The sequence below is a fragment of the Monodon monoceros genome, unplaced genomic scaffold (assembly GCF_005190385.1).
Source record: "Monodon monoceros isolate NGI ecotype Baffin Bay Population unplaced genomic scaffold, NGI_Narwhal_1 Super_Scaffold_1, whole genome shotgun sequence".
NCBI classification, from domain to species: domain Eukaryota; kingdom Metazoa; phylum Chordata; class Mammalia; order Artiodactyla; family Monodontidae; genus Monodon; species Monodon monoceros.
This window is the reverse complement of record NW_021703765.1, coordinates 72,377,501-72,394,779: the sequence shown is the minus strand read 5'-3', so window position 1 is coordinate 72,394,779 and position 17,279 is coordinate 72,377,501. Positions and strand designations below refer to the sequence as shown.

Below are 17,279 nucleotides of genomic sequence, written 5' to 3'. Positions count from 1 at the left end.
GCTGTGCGGACAGCTTGTAATGGGCCTTGAAGATGAGCTAAAGAGCTTAGACTGATTCATTCCTAAGGGCACTAGGGAGCTATTGATGGGTGTTGGGCAGAGGAGTGATGTGGTCAGACCTGAGTCTGTGAAAGATCCTCTGGCTGCCTTGGGAGAATGCATTACGGGGTGCGAAAGGTGGAAACCGGGACACAGGACGGAGGCTGCTGTAGTAGTCCATGCAGGCAGTCATGGTGGCTTGGACCAGGGTGGCGGCAGTGGAAGCGGGGAGAAGTTCAAATCTGGCTGGGTTGAATCCTGGCTTAATAACTTAGCTGTGTGATTTGGGTAAATCACTTCACCTCTCTGTTTTGGCAATTGTACAAGGCAATGATAATAATGGTACCTGTTCTGTAGAGTGTCATGTGGATTAAGAATTAACATGTGGGGCTTCCCTGGTGGTGCAGTGGTTGGGAGTCTGCCTGCCAATGCAGGGGACGCGGGTTCGTGCCCCGGTCCGGGAAGATCCCACATGCCGCAGAGCGGCTGGGCCCGTGAGCCATGGCCGCTGAGCCTGCGCGTCCGGAGCCTGTGCGCCACAACGGGAGAGGCCACAGCAGTGAGAGGCCTGTGTACCAAAAAAAAAAAAAACAAGATTTAACATGTGAAACACTTAGCTCAGTACCTGGCACAGAGCAGACCCTCTGTGAGTGTTTACCATCATGATGGTGAGGATGTCTGTTTCACAGATGAGGAAGCAGAGGCTTGGCAGGGTCAGGGCAGCTGCCCAACACCATGAGGGCTCCAGGCGACAGAGGACTCTCTGCTCCTTCTGCTTCCTACCCTCTCATTTCCGTCTCTCAGCTGCTGCTGCCATGCCTGGGGGTCTGAACCCGAGTGTGTTGGAAGCCAGGTGACTGGGAAGACACACACACACAGCCCATAGAGTGGGCAAAGCCAGCTTGCAGCCGCCAGCAGCCTCCAGAGCGAGGGCCTTTTGAAACCAATTTGAAGGTGGTAGCCTCTCCGAGTGCCGTGCAGCCCCTCAGCCTTCCCCAGGCAGGGCTGGAGACCCCCTCCCCTCGCCTGCCCAGCTGCCAGCAGACCCTGGGGAGCCTGGGCCAGCTTCAAATGTGCAGAAACCGCTAATGGGCCGTGGCTCTGTTGACAAGTCCCCTGGGAGAGTCTGGAGGGAAACAGAACACTGCGGGATTATTGATCACAGGGCGGGAGGGAGAGGGAGATGCCCCGGGTCCACAGACTGCAGTTCGAATCCCAGCCCAGCCACCACCCCTAGGTGGACCTCCAAGTCCTCCCAAGGAGCCTCAGTTTCCCCATCTGCCAAATGGGGCTAACAGTAGTGCACAAAACCTCTAGGGCTATTGCGAGGACTGGAGGGCGCACATAAGCCCTTAGCACAGTAGCTGGCACAGAAGAATTCGATAAAGCAGGATGGTTATTGTTACTGCTGTCAGGGAGTTGGCCAGCCACACAGATCATCAGTCGAGGGCTTAAGGGAGAGGGCCGCTATTCCAGAAGGCCATGTAATAGTCTGGGTTTGAACCTCAGCTGTGTCCCTTACTTACTGTGTAACCTCCGTGCCTCAGTTTCCTCCCCTGGAACATGGGCTAGTACAAGTGGAGCAGTGAAGGGAACATCTGGAACCGGGTGGCCTTGGGATGGCTTCTGGCTGGACCACTTCCTTGCAGATAACCTTGGACATGTTCCTACCCTGCTCTGTGCCTCTACTTCTTTGCCTCTAAAATGGGATGGTGAATTCCCTGGCGGTCCAGTGGTTAAGACTCGGCGCTTTCACTGCCGGGGCCTAAGTTCCATCCCTTGTCAGGGAACTCAGATCCCTCACGCTCCGCAGCGCGGCCAAAAAAAATCAAATGGGATGGTAATATCCCTACCTCATAGGGCCACTGTGAGGATTAAATGAGTTCACATGAGCCTGGGCCACAAAAGTGTGTTCTCTGAGCGAGAATGATGGTTATGATGACTTCTGGGTTGGGGGAGGAATCAGGAAACTACCCCATTGGGGCCTGGCATCCAGTGGGTGTTGAACTCATGCTTAACCCACTGCCCAACCCCCAGTCACAGACCTCAGCCAGCAGCGGGACTCCCCCCACCTGACAGGATGTCCCATGACTGCCTCCCACGGGCCCCCCTTCCCGTCAGGGTCTGGGTGCCCCCAAACTGAGGTCACTTCCCTCCGGGAAGCCACCCCCAGAGGGAGTGGTTTGTTGCTGGGCCTTGGGACTGGCTCAGCCCAGGGAGGAGCACTTTGGAGACTAGAGAGGCAGACAGGAGGGCTCAGAACCCTCCCGTCTCTCTACAGAGTCAGCTTTTTCTTAAAGCCAAAAGCTGGAGGGCTGAGACACCCACACACCCCGCCTTCAGGCAGAGGGGTCAGATCAGGACCACGTTCTCCAGCCAGAAACCTCTCACAGCAAAACAACTGAGGGCAAAGCTGAGGTAGTGAGTTCCCCGTCGCTGGAGGTATCCTAGGCTGGGCTACCACTTGGCTGCGTTAAACCCCTTAGAACCAGTCTAACCTGGCCTTTCCTTTGCTCCGTGAATAAGGCATTATCCCCAACCCTCCCAAGATTTCACTCTTCTGGGACCTCAGTTGTCTCCTGTAAAATGGGAATAATTCTGGTCCCTCCCTAGAAGGAACCGTGTGAGGATAAAATGAGTTAGTGCAAGGAAAGCGCTGAACACAGCCTCTGGCACATAGTGGGGACTCAGTAAACGTTAGCTTTATTGGTATTGCTGTAGCTGCGGTCTTCCCCCCCACCCCGTCCCCCCTCTCTGCTCCTCCGTTTCCTGGCCTAGCTCTCTCGTTCTCCCTGACTGTCCCTGACTGTCTCGGTCTCTAGGCTTCAGGATTCTGTTTCTTTGTTTTAATATTTATTTATTTATGTATTTATTCTGGTTGCACTGGGTCTTAGTTGCGGCATGCCAGATCCAGTTCCCCGACCAAGGATTGAACCTGAGCCCCCTGCACTGGAAGCATGGGGTCTTACCCACCGGACCACCAGGGAAGTCCCAGGACTCTGTTTCTTTAAGTCTCTCTGCCCCCCGACTCTCCTGTATCTGCCTTAGCATTTCCCATTTTGATCTCGGCCCTCTGTGCATGTGTGTCTCTCTCTGTCTCTGTGCCTTTCTCTCCCTCTCTTTTTTTTTTTTTAAGATTTTTTTTTTTATGTGGACCATTTTTTTTAAAGTCTTTATTGAATTTGTTACAATATTGTTTCTGTTTTATGCTTTGGTTTTTTTGGCTGCGAGGCATGTGGGATCTTAGCTCCCTGACCAGGGATCGAACCCGCATCCCCTGCATTGGAAGGTGAAGTCTTAACCACTGGACCGCCAGGGAAGTCCCCTCTCTCCCTGTCTCTTGCTCTCCCCACCTGTGTCTCGATCTCTCTTTGGTTGTCTCTGCCCCAGGCACGAACTGGTCACTGGCTGCAGTGGCCGCGGCCGTCCCCACACCCGGTCTCCAGGGGCCCAGCTCCTGCAATCCTCCAGCTGACATTTGGCCAAAGCCCCTTTCCCCTCAGTTCATCTGGAACAAGATTGGAATTTTTCAACCAAACATTCCTAAGAAGCGAAGGAGGGGGTGGGGGGACAGGGAACAAAAGCAGACACAGAAACAGGCCCAGAAATAGTACGTGCTTGACACAGGTTCCTAACTGCCATGGGGACATGGACCCTGGTGGCCAGTGCAGCCGGGTACCCGTGAGGCCAGAGAAGGGGAGTGGACCCAGCAGAGCCGGTCCATGTTAGAAAGACCAGCCGTGCATCCAGGCCACCAGTCTGAGGCCCTTCCCATCTCCCAGGCTGAGGAACCTCCAGCCTCATCTTAGACCCATTGTTCTGGCCAAAAATCTAGGCCAGGGCCACTGGGGAAGAGAAAGAGTGTTTCCGCCGCTGCTCCCTTGGAAATCTCGAAATCGCAGCCCAGGCAGGTCACCAGGGAACCAGCTGGCCCCCCTCGGCCTGGTCCACGGCCAGCGTGAGCTGGGAGGTGGACGGACAGGCAGGCAGGCAGGCAACACTGGGCGCTTCAGGGTGCAGGGCCCAGCGGGGAGGACGGCAGCTGCCCTAATTACTCCAGCTCGCCAGGTTCCGATCTCTTTGAAAAGGACTCCAGGGACGCAGCCTTTAATAACTACCAGTAAACAGGCAGGAAAATCAATACCGGCTAAATAGAGCCCTGGAGAGAGGGACGCCTGGGCTGGTTGGCCCTGAGCTGGCTGGGAGGAGCTCCCAGAGTCCTTTGTTACAGAGCTGGCCAATGCTGACCTTAGGAACCCTGTCCCTCCTTCCCCGGGGACCCCTTGTGCACTTTGGCCTCTGCTCCAGTCTGCACTCCCTCTCTAGCAAGACCCACCCCTCCAGGCTTCCCTGGTGGCGCAGTGGTTGAGAGTCCGCCTGCCGATGCACGGGACCGCGGGTTCGTGCCCCGGTCCGGGAAGATCCCACATGCCGCGGAGCGGCTGGGCCCGTGAGCCATGGCCGCTGAGCCTGCGCGTCCAGAGCCTGTGCTCCGCAATGGGAGAGGCCACAACAGTGAGAGGCCCACGTACCACAAAAAGAAAAAAAAAAAAAAAGACCAACCCCTCCTCTTTCCCACTCCCTCTGAGCCCCGACCTATGCCAAGTAGGTTGCCTGTTTCAGGTGCAGATGCCTCATTTGCGCCTTGTGCCTAGTGCTGGGAACAAAAACATAGATCTGACCTGGTCCTTGTCCTCCTGAAAGTCACCAACCAGTGAGGGAGATTAAGAACAAAAACAAATCACTTAATGACAGTGCAAAGATATACATGCAGTAAAAAGCAGCATGTGCTAGCTATAGCAGCAGAACGGAAAAGCACTTCCTGGAGGAGGTGGGCATGTAGAGGGTTCTTTTGGGTGAATAGGAGTTTGCCAAGCGACCAAGGGCTGGGAAAAGGTGAATGTGGGTAATGTATATAATAACAGTGTCTTAGCTAACATTCCTCAAGCACTTACCGTAGCCAAGCGCTCTGCCAAGCACCTATGATGTGCATTATCTTACTTTGCCCCACAGTAATCCCTTGGGGGTGGGTATTAATACCCCATTTGACAGATGAGGACACTGAGGCTAAATGTGGAGCCAGGACTGGCACATGGCCTGTGAGACTTCTGAGTTGTTTCTCTCAACCACTTCACTCTGCCCCTCCCACCCCTGACCCTGCCCTGCCCAGCTCAAGACCTGGCACACAGAGGTGATTAAATATAGCAAGTTCCCACCCCCTGCCTTCCCATTCAGGGGTTACACCTTCCATGTAACACAGCACCCCAACCCTTAACTGGGAGGCTAATGGTGGTACTTTGGACACATCGGACCTGAAGATCATCTGTCATGAGCCCTCATTTTCCAGATGAGGAAACTGAGGCTCTGAGAGGGGAAGACCAGGACTTGGGAGCAGATGGGAACAGGATCCCAGATTTTCCCTCTAACTAATCCCCTCTCAGGCCTGCCCTGGAAGAACACCGTTGTCAAGGAAAAAGTCAATATGCACACGCTAAATTAAAATGATAAACAGACTGGAGAATGAGGCTGCAGGCCTGGGAGGGGGGAGTTTTCATACGACCGACTCTACGCCCACCACGCCTCTCTCATTACAGCTACAGCTCTGTGCCTCGACTTCCCCAGCTCTCGGAGTCTGGGAGGTTGACAGAGAGCAGGGGGTAGCCCATAGCCCTTGGGATTTAAACAGAGAGAGCAGAGGAGTAGCTGTTTCGGCCCTGGGTCAGGACCCAAGTGAAGGTCAGATAGAGTCTGTGCCCAGGAGAGAGAAGCTTAAGCAAGGCAGGGGAGGGAGGGGGTCCTCAGGATGGACCATGATGGGTCCTCATCCATTTGGCTGCAGATTCCAGGGCCAGGCACCCTGGGGTTGTGCCAGTTGACAGTGGAAACACTCCCCACGTAGGGAGGGCCCACTGCGTGCTAGGCACTGTGCTAGGCGCAAGGGATAGAGCCAGGAGTAAAGCAGGCAAGATCCCTGACCTTGTACGGGGGAGACAGAGAGTAAAGCAAGTCTGCAGATGAATGAATCATGCAGGTAGCACTGAGTGCCGGGAAGAGAGATAGAGCAAGGGAATAGGGTGGCAATGGAGGGCCATGGAAGGGTGGCGTTTCCAATGAGGGGATGTTTGAACAGAGACCTAAAAGAAAGGAGGGGGAAAACTGTGAGAACGTCTGGGAGTGGCTAGGTCATATTCCAGGGGGAGGGGACAGCAAATGCAAAGGGCCTGAGGCTGGACATTGCTTCAGTTGTTTGAGGAACAGCAATGGGGCCAGGGAGTGAGTGAGAGGTGGGCTTTATAGACCCATGGGACTTTGTAGAAGCTTTATAGACAATGTGGTGCTTTGTAGGTCATGGCCAGGACTTTGACTTTGACTCCAAGCAAGGAGGGAACCATGGGAGAATTTTGAGTCAAAGAAGAACTTGATCTGACTTGCATTGAATGAGATCCCTCTGGCTGCTGTGTGGGGAAGAGACGACAGAAGGCAAGGACAGGAGCAGTGACCAGTAATGAGTCTACTGTAATAGTCCAGGCAAGAGAAACACAGTGGCTTGGACCAGGTAGACTTGGTGCGATGGGGAGAGGGAGACGTGGTCAGATGTGGGATGTATTTGAAGATAGAGACCACTGGATTTACTGATAGACTGGACGTGGGGTATGACATGAGAAGTCAGGGATGGGTCCAAGGATTGGGGGTTTGGGGCTTGAGCAAAAGGAAGGATGGAGCTGCCAGTAACTGCAACAAGGAAGGCTTCAGGAGGAGCAGGTTTGGGGTGGAGGAAGACCACAGCTCTGCTCTGGCAGAGCTGAGTTTGGGAAGCCCATTGGACCTGCATGGGAAAGTGCAGAGGGAGCAGCTGGATACACAAGTCTGGCTCTAAGGGGAGAGGATATTGGAATCATCAGAGTAGAGACACTATTTGTCTTGATGGATCCTTTTAGCAACCTTATAAGGAAGGTCTGCTTGTGCCCATTTTAGAGATGATAAAACTGAGGCTCAGAGCCATTGAGTTGCCTGATCACAGACACACAGCTGGAAAGTTGGGCAGCTGGGGCTTGAAATGAGGTCTGTCTGCCTCCCAGCCCTGGTGCCCCACCCAGACCCTGTGCTCTGTGGCTATTCTCACCAAATCCTCCCAGCAGCCCCGTGTGATTGGGGAGGGGTGGCTCATGGATTATCATCACCTTCATTTTCGAGATGGGGCCACCGAGACTTAGGGAGACTTAAGGGACTTGCCCACAGTCAAGCGTGCAGCCTTCCTGCCAGTGTGCCACGTGAACCAAAAGAATCTCTCCACACTGGCCCCAAGGCACAGGGCAGGCTAAAGGCACTGAGAAGTCTTGCAGCCTGGACCTTGTTCATCTCTTTTTAACCCAGTGTCCATGGAGCCTTGCTCTCAGAAAGCATCTACAATTGGGAAGCATGGAGCAGAGGCTGGGAGCCAAATTTCAGGGCCCCTGTTTTTAAAATGGGAGCATGAATACCCACCTGGCTGGGGCTGTCACGTGGTTATGTTCATTTTGAATGACCGCTCAGCACGAAGCCATCCACAGAGCAGATAGGCAGCATGTTTGCTAAAAGAAGGAACAAATAAACAAACAGATGCATGAAAAAAGGAGTAAATGAGTGGATGAAGGAATGGACCAATGCAAGGATAGCAAAAGGCATGAAAGAATAAAATAACCGAACTCAGAATGGATCGATATCTGAACTAATGAATTCATTCACACGTTCAGCAAATATCTAGTGAACACCTACTGTGTGCAGGCGCTGGGGATACAGCAGTGAATAAAACGAAGTCCTTGCCTTGTGGCAGTGACATTCTAGTGGGAGGAGACAGACAGAAAGCAAGATATATGTGTAACATATAACGTATACCAGATGGAACAGGGAAGGAGAGAAGGGAAAGTAGGAATGTGGAAGGGTGCACATTTTTATATAGGATGGTCGTAAGTGAAGGAATGATTGAAATCATGGATAAAGTTGCTGAAGGAGAATAAGTGCAGGTATGAATGATGGCAGGCATGGGTGAATGAGCTGAGAGAATTATTGAATGAATGAACTGAGGAATACATGAATGCACAAACCAAGGCATGAATAAAGGAATGCACGAATGAAAGAATTAAGGAATGCATAAATGAACTTGTGCTTGAAGTAATTACTGAATGGATGGACTGATGAACGGATTACTGAATGAGTGAACTAATGAAGGAAAGAAGGACCATCAGTGTCGGCACGGTCGTGGCCTCTGTTGATCCCGGCTCCCACCCCAGGCTCTGACTCTGCTTCCCACCCCCTCCTTGTCTAAACAGCTCACACCCCCTTCTCCCTTCTCCTCCCCCAGGGCCTGTGATGGGCCACTGCTTCAGTGCCTGTGTTGACCCTTCAGTGGTGGGGGCAGCTTGCGACCCCTGCCCCCCTTGCTGACTTGCATCCCCGTCCTGACATCCCGCTTCCTTGCCTTCCACGCCCCCCTCCCCGGGCCCGCGCTCCTCTCGCCCCAGCCCATAGCTGACCCTCAAGCTCGCCCCTGCCCGTACTGACCCTCCAGCCCGTGCGGACCCCGGTGTTGTCCCCCGCCCCTCCGGCCTGTCCCGATCCCCCCGGCCGCGGATGTTAACGGCCCTCCGGTCCTGACTCCCGTCCCCCTTGTGAGCACAGGCACCATGCGGCCGGTGCGGCGCAACTTCTACGACCCGTCGTCGGCGCCGGGCAAGGGCATCGTGTGGGAGTGGGAGAACGACGGCGGCGCGTGGACGGCCTACGACATGGACATCTGCATCACCATCCAGAACGCCTACGAGAAGCAGCACCCGTGGCTCGACCTCTCGTCGCTCGGCTTCTGCTACCTCATCTACTTCAACAGCATGTCGCAGATGAACCGCCAGACGCGCCGGCGCCGCCGCCTGCGCCGCCGCCTGGACCTCGCCTACCCGCTCACCGTCGGCTCCATCCCCAAGTCGCAGTCGTGGCCCGTGGGCGCCAGCTCGGGCCAGCCCTGCTCGTGCCAGCAGTGCCTGCTGGTCAACAGCACGCGCGCCGCTTCCAACGCCATCTTGGCTTCGCAGCGCCGCAAGGCGCCCCCCGCGCCCCCGCCGCCCCAGCCGCCGCCCGGAGGACCAGCGGGCACGCTCGCCGTGCGCCCCAGCGCCACCTTCGCAGGCGCCGCGCTCTGGGCCGCGCCCGCCGCCGGCCCCGCCGAGCCCGCGCAGCCCCTCAGCGCGTCCCCGCGGAGCCCGAGCGCCCCCAGCGGCGCGCCCACCCCGGGGCAGAACAACCTCAACCGGCCCGGGCCCCAGCGCGCCACCAGCGTGAGCGCACGCGCCTCCATCCCGCCGGGGTAAGCCGGGCCCTGGGCGCAGGGGTAGCTGCCCACTGGGGCTAGGAACAAAGAATTACAATAACAATTATAATAACCACAAGTAATATCTAGCATCTATTAAGTGTTCACTTTGTGCCAAGCGTTAACTAAGCACCTTAACGCTCATTTATCTCCAGGCATAAGGACCCTGTGAGGTAGGGAGCGTCATCATCCCCAATTTACAGATGAGGAAACTGAAGCATGGGGAGAGTTAGTAACATTTCCCAGATCACACAATTCACAGTGATGGGTCCATAGCAGCAACTATAATGGTGTACAGTCCATGTTTATTATTTACTAAACTCTTTATCTACACCACCTCATTTATTACACACACACACCCCCCAAAATTCCACCATGCCCCTGCTACAGATGGAGAGGCTGAGGCTGGGAGAGGTATGGCACCTTCTGAGGGCCACCCAGGTGGAGAGCAGGGATTGGAATTCACACCAATTCCAGGATTCTGTGCTGTGTTGTCTTCGAATTTTTGGAGGGTTTCCACCCCTGCCCCAGTCCATACCCATCTCATGTGGAGGCTCAAAGCAAGCATTAGGCCCTTGTCCAAAATATTTCCCCTATAGGCCACATCTAAATATCACCATCACTTGGGGCTAATACTGTGATTTTCAAGCTGGGCTTTAGGGACTCCTGGGGTGACCCGAGATAGTGGCAGGAGAGGGTGGTGGTTAAGAGGTCAGGCACACAAGAGCCAGCCTCTCTGCTCTTGTTTTAACCAGAGCAGCCCTTTTTGGAATCTCTTTTGTGAACTGGCTTTCCCAGCAGGATGTCACTGAGGAAGGGAACCCGGTTCACACCAACTTTGGAAGTCCCTGGGTTAAGGCATCCAGGCCCCGGGATAGGGACCCAGCGAGCCTGTCAGCTCCCCACCCTGGAGCCCAGGTTCAGTTGATCTCAGCAGAGGACCAGGCCCTGAAGTGGTGGGAGAGAGAGGGAGGGGCAAAGACCTCGACCTTGAGATAGACCAGAGGGAAAAGAGCAGCTGGGGTGTGGGTCGTGGTGCCCAAAAGGCGGAACGGGCACCAAAAGCCAGCTCTGCTCTAATTCCTCTGGCACGGCCCAGGAGAGCGACCGTGCTGATCTGACCTCAGCAAAGGTCAGGCATGGAGACAACCTTTGAGGTCACCGTATCCAGGTCTCCCCTTTCACCAACAGAAGCTGAGGCCTGGGGAAGGGAAGGGACTCTGAATCAGGCTGCCCTTCTGAACCTTTGAGAATCTGGCTGCTTGGGTTCAGATCCCCTCTTGGCAGCCACTTACGAGCTGTGAGGTCTGGGGCAAGTCCCTCCCCTTCACTGAGCCTCGGTTTCATCATCTGTGAAATGGAAGCCTGGTCATAGCACCCATGTCGCAACAGTCCTGCAGTGGCAGCCAGGACTACCATTGTTATCCAGGAGGAGGGCTGCTATGGGGGGCAGGGGAGCTGTGACTTTCCATGGGAAGGACTATAGCAACCACCGCCTGCCAGCCTCGCCCTCCCTTCCCCTCCTTGCCACCTTCCCCTCCAGGTCATGCCTCTATGGCCCGACCGTCCCAGTGCCCACAGAGAGGAGCCCTGAGGAGGTCAGGGAAAGCATCTTGGGGAAGCAGTGCGGGAGGGACTTACCCATCTGGGGATCACAGACAGGTTTTCACTGTGGCTCCTTGTAAATTGCGACCTGGCTCTGGCTCCCTTCTGAAAAGAGAGGGTTGGAGGGCCCCAGAATGACAAGAAGAGTAAAACAGCAAGTTGGAGTAGATGCAGGAGGGGGCAGAAGCGGGAAAGTCCCAGGGGCCTTTGCAGCAAGAATTCAAGAACCTTCTCTCCGGGGCTGTATTGTTGAAACCCACTAGTAGATTATGAAATCAGAAGGTTGTAACCAGAATTTTCTGGCAATGGAATGGAATAGAATAGAATAGAAAAGAAAATATTGGCATGTGTCGTACATAGTAACAGTAAGAATTGTTCCGTGAACCTTTCGCATGATTTCTACATGTGTTTAATGGGTCGCCAGGTGAAATGAATTTCTTAGTCACTGATGAAACTTTTGAAAGCCACTGTTTTAGGGCAAGCTGGGAATTGCTCAGTTTTAATTGCTCAGTATAGGTTCTCCAAATGTGTACTGTGGGTGCATGTTTACAGAGACCAACAAGACAAACAGGGTCCAAACTGCCAGACATACAGCCAGCAAACGAGTAAATGAACACAATTGCTGGAGAGAGAGGGAAGTGCTGGGGAAGGTGGTGGGATGGGGTGGTGTGGTTGAGAGGGAACGGGATAGTCAAGGCAGACCCCACCGAGGAGGTAGGTAGCCGGGCCTGGAGAAAGGCTGTTCCAGACAGAGGGAACAGCATGCACAGCTTCAATGGGGCTTAAAGGACACGGCATGTTTAGAGAAGGGCTAGAGGTGTGGGGAGGCCTGGAGTGTGAGGTGCCAGCGAGAACAGAAAAGGGCATCCCAGGCAGGGGCAGTGCAAGTGCAAAGGGGTGGGGGTGAGAATGAATCCAGCAGGTTCTGGAGACTGCGCAGGGATAGAGGTGGAACGGCAGGGGCTGAGATTTTTTCCATGTTGGGAGTACAGAGCCAGATGGCAGGGCCTGAGGTGAGGCCTGGGCTTGGTGCTGCCAGCAGTAGGGAGCTATAGAGTGTGCTTGAGCTCACGAGGGCTCTGGAGAGAAGAAAGATTTCTCCCTGGGGGTGCTGATCATTAAACATGTCCTCCTCTGACCTACCAGCACCCTGCTCTCCCCAGCCATGTGCCCCCTACCCAGTCTGTATCACTCCCCCTCCCCTTCCTGGGAGCTCTTTCTGACCCTCTCTGAGACCAGACATTGGCCTGGAAAGGGGACATGGGGGACTGATGGGGCTCCCTCATCCCTCCCTGGCCATGTAGACCCTGTCCAGTCTCACCCCTGCCCCTCTAACAGACCCTCCCCAGCCACACAAGCCTGGGTGGAGACCCCCCAACCCTCATCTCCAAGGAACTCCAGCTAAAAATACCCCTGGTTCAGAGTGGGCGGGTAGGTACAGGACACGTGGAGTCTCCTGCTGAGTGAGGGGAGTGGGAGGAAGGAGGCATGGGGATGGCAGACCCTGGTTCCTCCAGACTGAAGCTTCCTGTTGCCAAGGTGCAGGCCTTGTGTGCAAGGTGAGGCCCTGGTGCAGCCTATGATGGGAAAGGGATGGGGTCTCTGAGGAGCTAGGCAGCCAGGCCCCCCACTCCACCCTGATCCCCAAACCCCACAGAGCCCCTCATGGCCCTTCTCACGGTCTCTCTGCCTCTGTGTTTGTCTGTCATTGTGCCTGGGCTGCCATAGCAAAGTGCCACAGACTGGGGGGCCCAAACAACAGAAATGTATTGTCTCGCACTCTGGGGGCTGGAGGTCTGAGATCAAGGTGTCAGTAGGGTGGGTTTCTTGTGAGGCCTCTCTCCTTTGGCTTACAGATGGGCACCTTCTCCCTGTGTCTTCATATCACCTACCCTCTGTACCTCTGTGTCCAAATTTCCTCTTTATAAAGACACCAGCCATATTGATTGGGGCCCAACCTAATGACCTTGTTCATAACTTGATCACCTCTTCAGAGATCCTGTCTCCAAAGTGTCTGGGGGTTTGGGGGGCGTTAGGACTTCAACACATGAGTTCTGGGGTGAACACAATTCAAGCCACAGCCGTGTGTCTGTGACTTTCCTGTTACACTTTCTGAGTCTCAGCCTCCCTTTCAGTCTCTCTCTTTCTCCCTGTGACTGTGTCTCCCTGTCTCTGTCTGTGTCTGTCTCTTGTTCCTTCTCTCCTGCCTTTTTCTTTCCCTCTCATCAGCTCTCTCCCTCCCCTGCTCCCTTCTCTCCACCCTACCTCTCTCCTGCCGAGAGAGGTGCATGGCTTCCCCTCCCTGGCCTCAGTTTCCCCATCTGCCAGACGGAGCTAAAATCGCCCCAATCCGCACGTGCTGGCTCAGCAGAGCCGATGCGCGTGCAAATGCATTTCAAATCACCGCACGTGATCCGTGTGCAAGGGAAGGGTGAACTCTGACATCATTCTTTGTCATCCTTCTTACCTCCCATCCTCATCTCAGGACAGAGGTCCAGAGAGGGGCACTGACTTGCCCCCAGGCCACACAGCCAGTGGGGCCAGAGTGTCCCCCTGGCCAGGGTTTTTTTCCACTCCCCCTATGACGGGGCGAGAAGCCAGCTGGCAGCCGGGGCCTGGGGGACAGACACAGAGGGGTGGGAAAGATCCACCCTGTCACCTGAGAGGGCAGCATCCAGCACTTTGGAACACAGCTGTGGGACAGACTCAGAGTTTCCAGCCCACGTGGTGGAGGGGAGAGGGAGGGGGACAGCTGCAGGCCTGTTTCCATTTACTGAGCGCTTAGTACGTCCCAGGCTCCATCTCACGGCTTTTACGTGCATCGCCTCTCTTGATGCACACAGAAACCCAAGGTGGCAGGTCCTATTATCCCCATTTTTCAGATGAGGAAACTGAGGCTCTGAAAGGCTGGCACTTGATCAAGGTCACGTGATTAGGACTCTGATTCAAAAACCCCAGTCGGCCACGGTACTGGGATACCCCACCCCCCTGTCTGCCCGCTCCAAGTTTCCAGCCAGGGTCCCAGAGAGACCTGGCCCTGATTCTACAAGGTGTTGTGGAGTCCAGGGAGTAGATGGACCCACAGAGGCTGAGTTTGGGCCCAGCTTCTGTGTCTCCTCTCACTGTGTGACCCCAGTGGAGCTTATTGCCCTCTCTGGACCTGTTTTTGCACCTATGGAGTGGGGCTGGCAACAAAGACCAACATGGGGGCAGATATCAGAGTGCCTGCATTTTCAAATCTGCCCCTAGCAGTGGGAGAGGGGGCTTAGCCCTGCCGCTGCCCGTACATCCCTATCAGACTACAATGTTGCCAACCTAATCAGTGCCATCAAGATGCCATTTGAGTTTTGTTTTGTTTTGTTTAATATGTATTTATTTACTTTATTTTTGGCTGCGTCGGGTCTTAGTTGCAGCATGTGGGATCTTTCATTTTGGTGCATGGGCTCTTGGTTGCGGTGCGTGGGCTTCTCTCTAGTTGTGGTGCGCAGGCTCCAGAGCGCATGGGCTCTGTAGTTGCAGCACATGGGCTCACTAGTTGTGGCGCATGGGCTCAGTTGCCCCACGGCATGTGGGATCTTAGTTCCCCGACCAGGGATCGAACCCGCGTCCCCTGCATTGGAAGGCGGATTCTTAACCACTGGACCAGCGGGGATGTCCTGCCATTTGAGTTTTCATACCTCTGGTTCTTAGCCTGAGAGCCTCTTCCTGTTTACTGGCCACCAGTGATTCCTTCTTTTACCAATCACTTGTTTATTTCTTTTGCGTCTCCTTCTCTTGGGCCCTTTATTACTTCCTTATTGATTTGCAAGCGCTTCTCCTGCATTAAGGGTATTAACCCTTTAACTGTCATCTTTCCCCAGTTTGCTATTTCTTTTTATCTTCTTTTATAGCCTATGTTTGCTTTTTAATTAGTTAATCTTTTTATGTTCAGCGACTACTGTGTACCAGGCACTGTTTGGAGCCCTGGAGATACAACCATGAGCAAAACAGACAATCCCTGCCCTCCTGGAGCTCACATTCTAGTGAGAATATGGTAGAGAGTAGTAATGATTACAGAGGTAAAATAAAGAAAGGAAGGGGTGGGGGGGGGGGGGGGAGGGATGTAATTGTAAACAAAGAGGTCAGAAAAGGCCTCACTGAGAATATAACCTTTGAGAAAGGATTGAAGGAGGTTGAGAAGCAAGCCACGCAGAGAACTGTGGGGAGAGCATTGCAGACAGAGGGAACAGCTTGTGCAAAGGCCCTGAGGCAGGAGCAGGCCTGGTATGTTCGAGGAGGCCAGTGTGGCTGGAGAGGCTACAGGGGATGTGGGGTGGGAGAAGAGGTCAAAGATGAAATGGGGCCAGTCCTGCAGGGCCCCAAAGGCTGTGCTGAGGACTTCGGCTTTTACTCTGCATGGGATGGTAGCCAGCGGGGTTGGGAGCTGGAGCCAGACTGGCGTGACTCTGTTGTCACAGGTTCAATCTGGATATGGAGAATAGGTGGGGAGGTGGGCTTTGATGTGGTGGGTGTGTTTGGGTGTTTTCCTTCTTCTTTTTATTTCCTGCAGTGATTTTACATTTATGTTCTAAAGAATCCACATTTTGTTTCTCCGGCTCTTTCCTGGGTATTACTTTTAAATGCTTCAAAAGTAACAAAGTCCCGAAAGGCACAACATGAAAAGTCTCACCCTCACCATGTCCTCAGGGGGCCCCTGGCCTGCCCACCCTCCCCCTTTTCCTGTCCTGGCTGGAGTGCCTTGGTTGTCACCCTGCCTCTCCTCTCGCTGGGCTCCCCCAGCGCCTCACCGCAAGGTCAAACCAAACTGCCCCATTCCCCCGCCCCCCAGACCTGAAGCACTTCCTGCCCTGCTCCCTGGGAGGCCAAACCACACACTCCTGTCTACATGTCTGCCCCCGGCCCGGCCGTGGGAACCAACCGACAGCCCTCCCCTCCCCTCCCTTCCCTTGCCTGGGCTCCACCCCGGGCCGCACCGACGGAGCAGGGAGACCAGGAGGGTGGGGGAGGGTGACACGGAGCCCCCAGGCCTCTGGATAAACCTGGGCCCTAAATGACAGCCACCCCTCAAAATATCGCTCTAGGAGGACTTTAGTACCGTTGAACCCCTAGGAGTGGACGGGGTCAGGGGTGAGAGGTCCCATTTGACAGAGGGGAAACTGAGGCCCAGAGAAGCTCAGCAGCTTGTTCAGGCAGGGGGTGAGGGGGGGATGGCTGGAGCGAGGAAAGGGGAAGCGAGCCAGGCCACGGCCGCCGTTGATGGTTTGTGGCTTTTGCTGGACCCATGGGGCACCCTGTCTCCCTGGAGCTTGCCGTGATGTTCTCAGGCTCTGCAGAGGGGTTGGCGGTGCAGACCTGGCTGACCCCGGACTGTGGGGGTCAGGGGTTCAGGTACAGGACGAGTGGGCACTGAATGGGGGCAGGTGACAGGAGCAGGCCCAAGGAACAGGGGAGGGGGGGCCCATGCACTATTCAACTTCCTTCTCCCCATGACATGGCGCTCTCACTTCTGCCCCCTCCTCACCCACTTGGACCCATATGACTGAGGCATGAGCCTCCAGAGGCTCCCCAAGGGGCCATGGGGTAAGTGCCAGGTGTCTGGAGAGCATCTGAGGCCAATCAGAGGACCTGAAACCACCATCAGAGAATGTGACATGCCTGGGGCCTGCCAGGGGCATGGAGGAGAGGGAGAGGACAGGGAGGCCAGCCTAGGTTGTGACTTCCTGCGTTTCTGGGGTCCTGAACCCCCTTGTTGCTTGGGACAGAGAGGAGTGGCCAGAGCAGGCGAATGTATCCACTCATGAAGCCCTCAATGCAGGCCTCCCAAACCTGAGCCAGCTCCAGGGTCCAGGTCAAAGGCTTTGGCCCACCTCTAGGGCACAGAGGGCTCAGAAGGCTGGCTCAACTCCAGGTGACCCCACAGATCCGCCTGATGGGCTCAGCTCTGGCCTCTGACTCAGAAACTCCAGGACCACTAACCAGCTGGTTGACCATCGTGAAGCCACTTCCCCTCTCTGGGCCTCATTCCGATCATTTGCAAGATAAATGACGAACAGATTTCAGTTCATGGGCTGGCTCTGCTTGAATGGAAATGACTTCCTGGAGCACTCTTGACAAGGATTCTGAAGTTGCATTTTAGCTTAGTGGAAAGGAGTGCTAGGATTGATTGGTGATGCCTGCCATGGGTGCTAGATAGGCAGTAATGGTACCTATGTCATGTATTTGCCATCCCTGCCCCAACCTTGTCTCTGGGGGCACATTTGGTGTTAGAACTATTGATTCTTTTTCTTTTCCTTTT

At 54.8% G+C, this 17,279-nt stretch overlaps 1 protein-coding gene across 1 annotated transcript in view; it reads left to right on the top strand.

The window, feature by feature from the left end:
* DTX1 (deltex E3 ubiquitin ligase 1) overlaps positions 1-17,279 on the top strand; it is a 38,523-nt gene that overhangs the window by 10,161 nt on the left and 11,083 nt on the right. Inside the window, exon 3 of the mRNA XM_029220732.1 lies at positions 8,698-9,376. Coding sequence (XP_029076565.1) covers positions 8,698-9,376 — 679 coding nt within the window. The remainder of the gene's footprint in view (positions 1-8,697; positions 9,377-17,279) is intronic.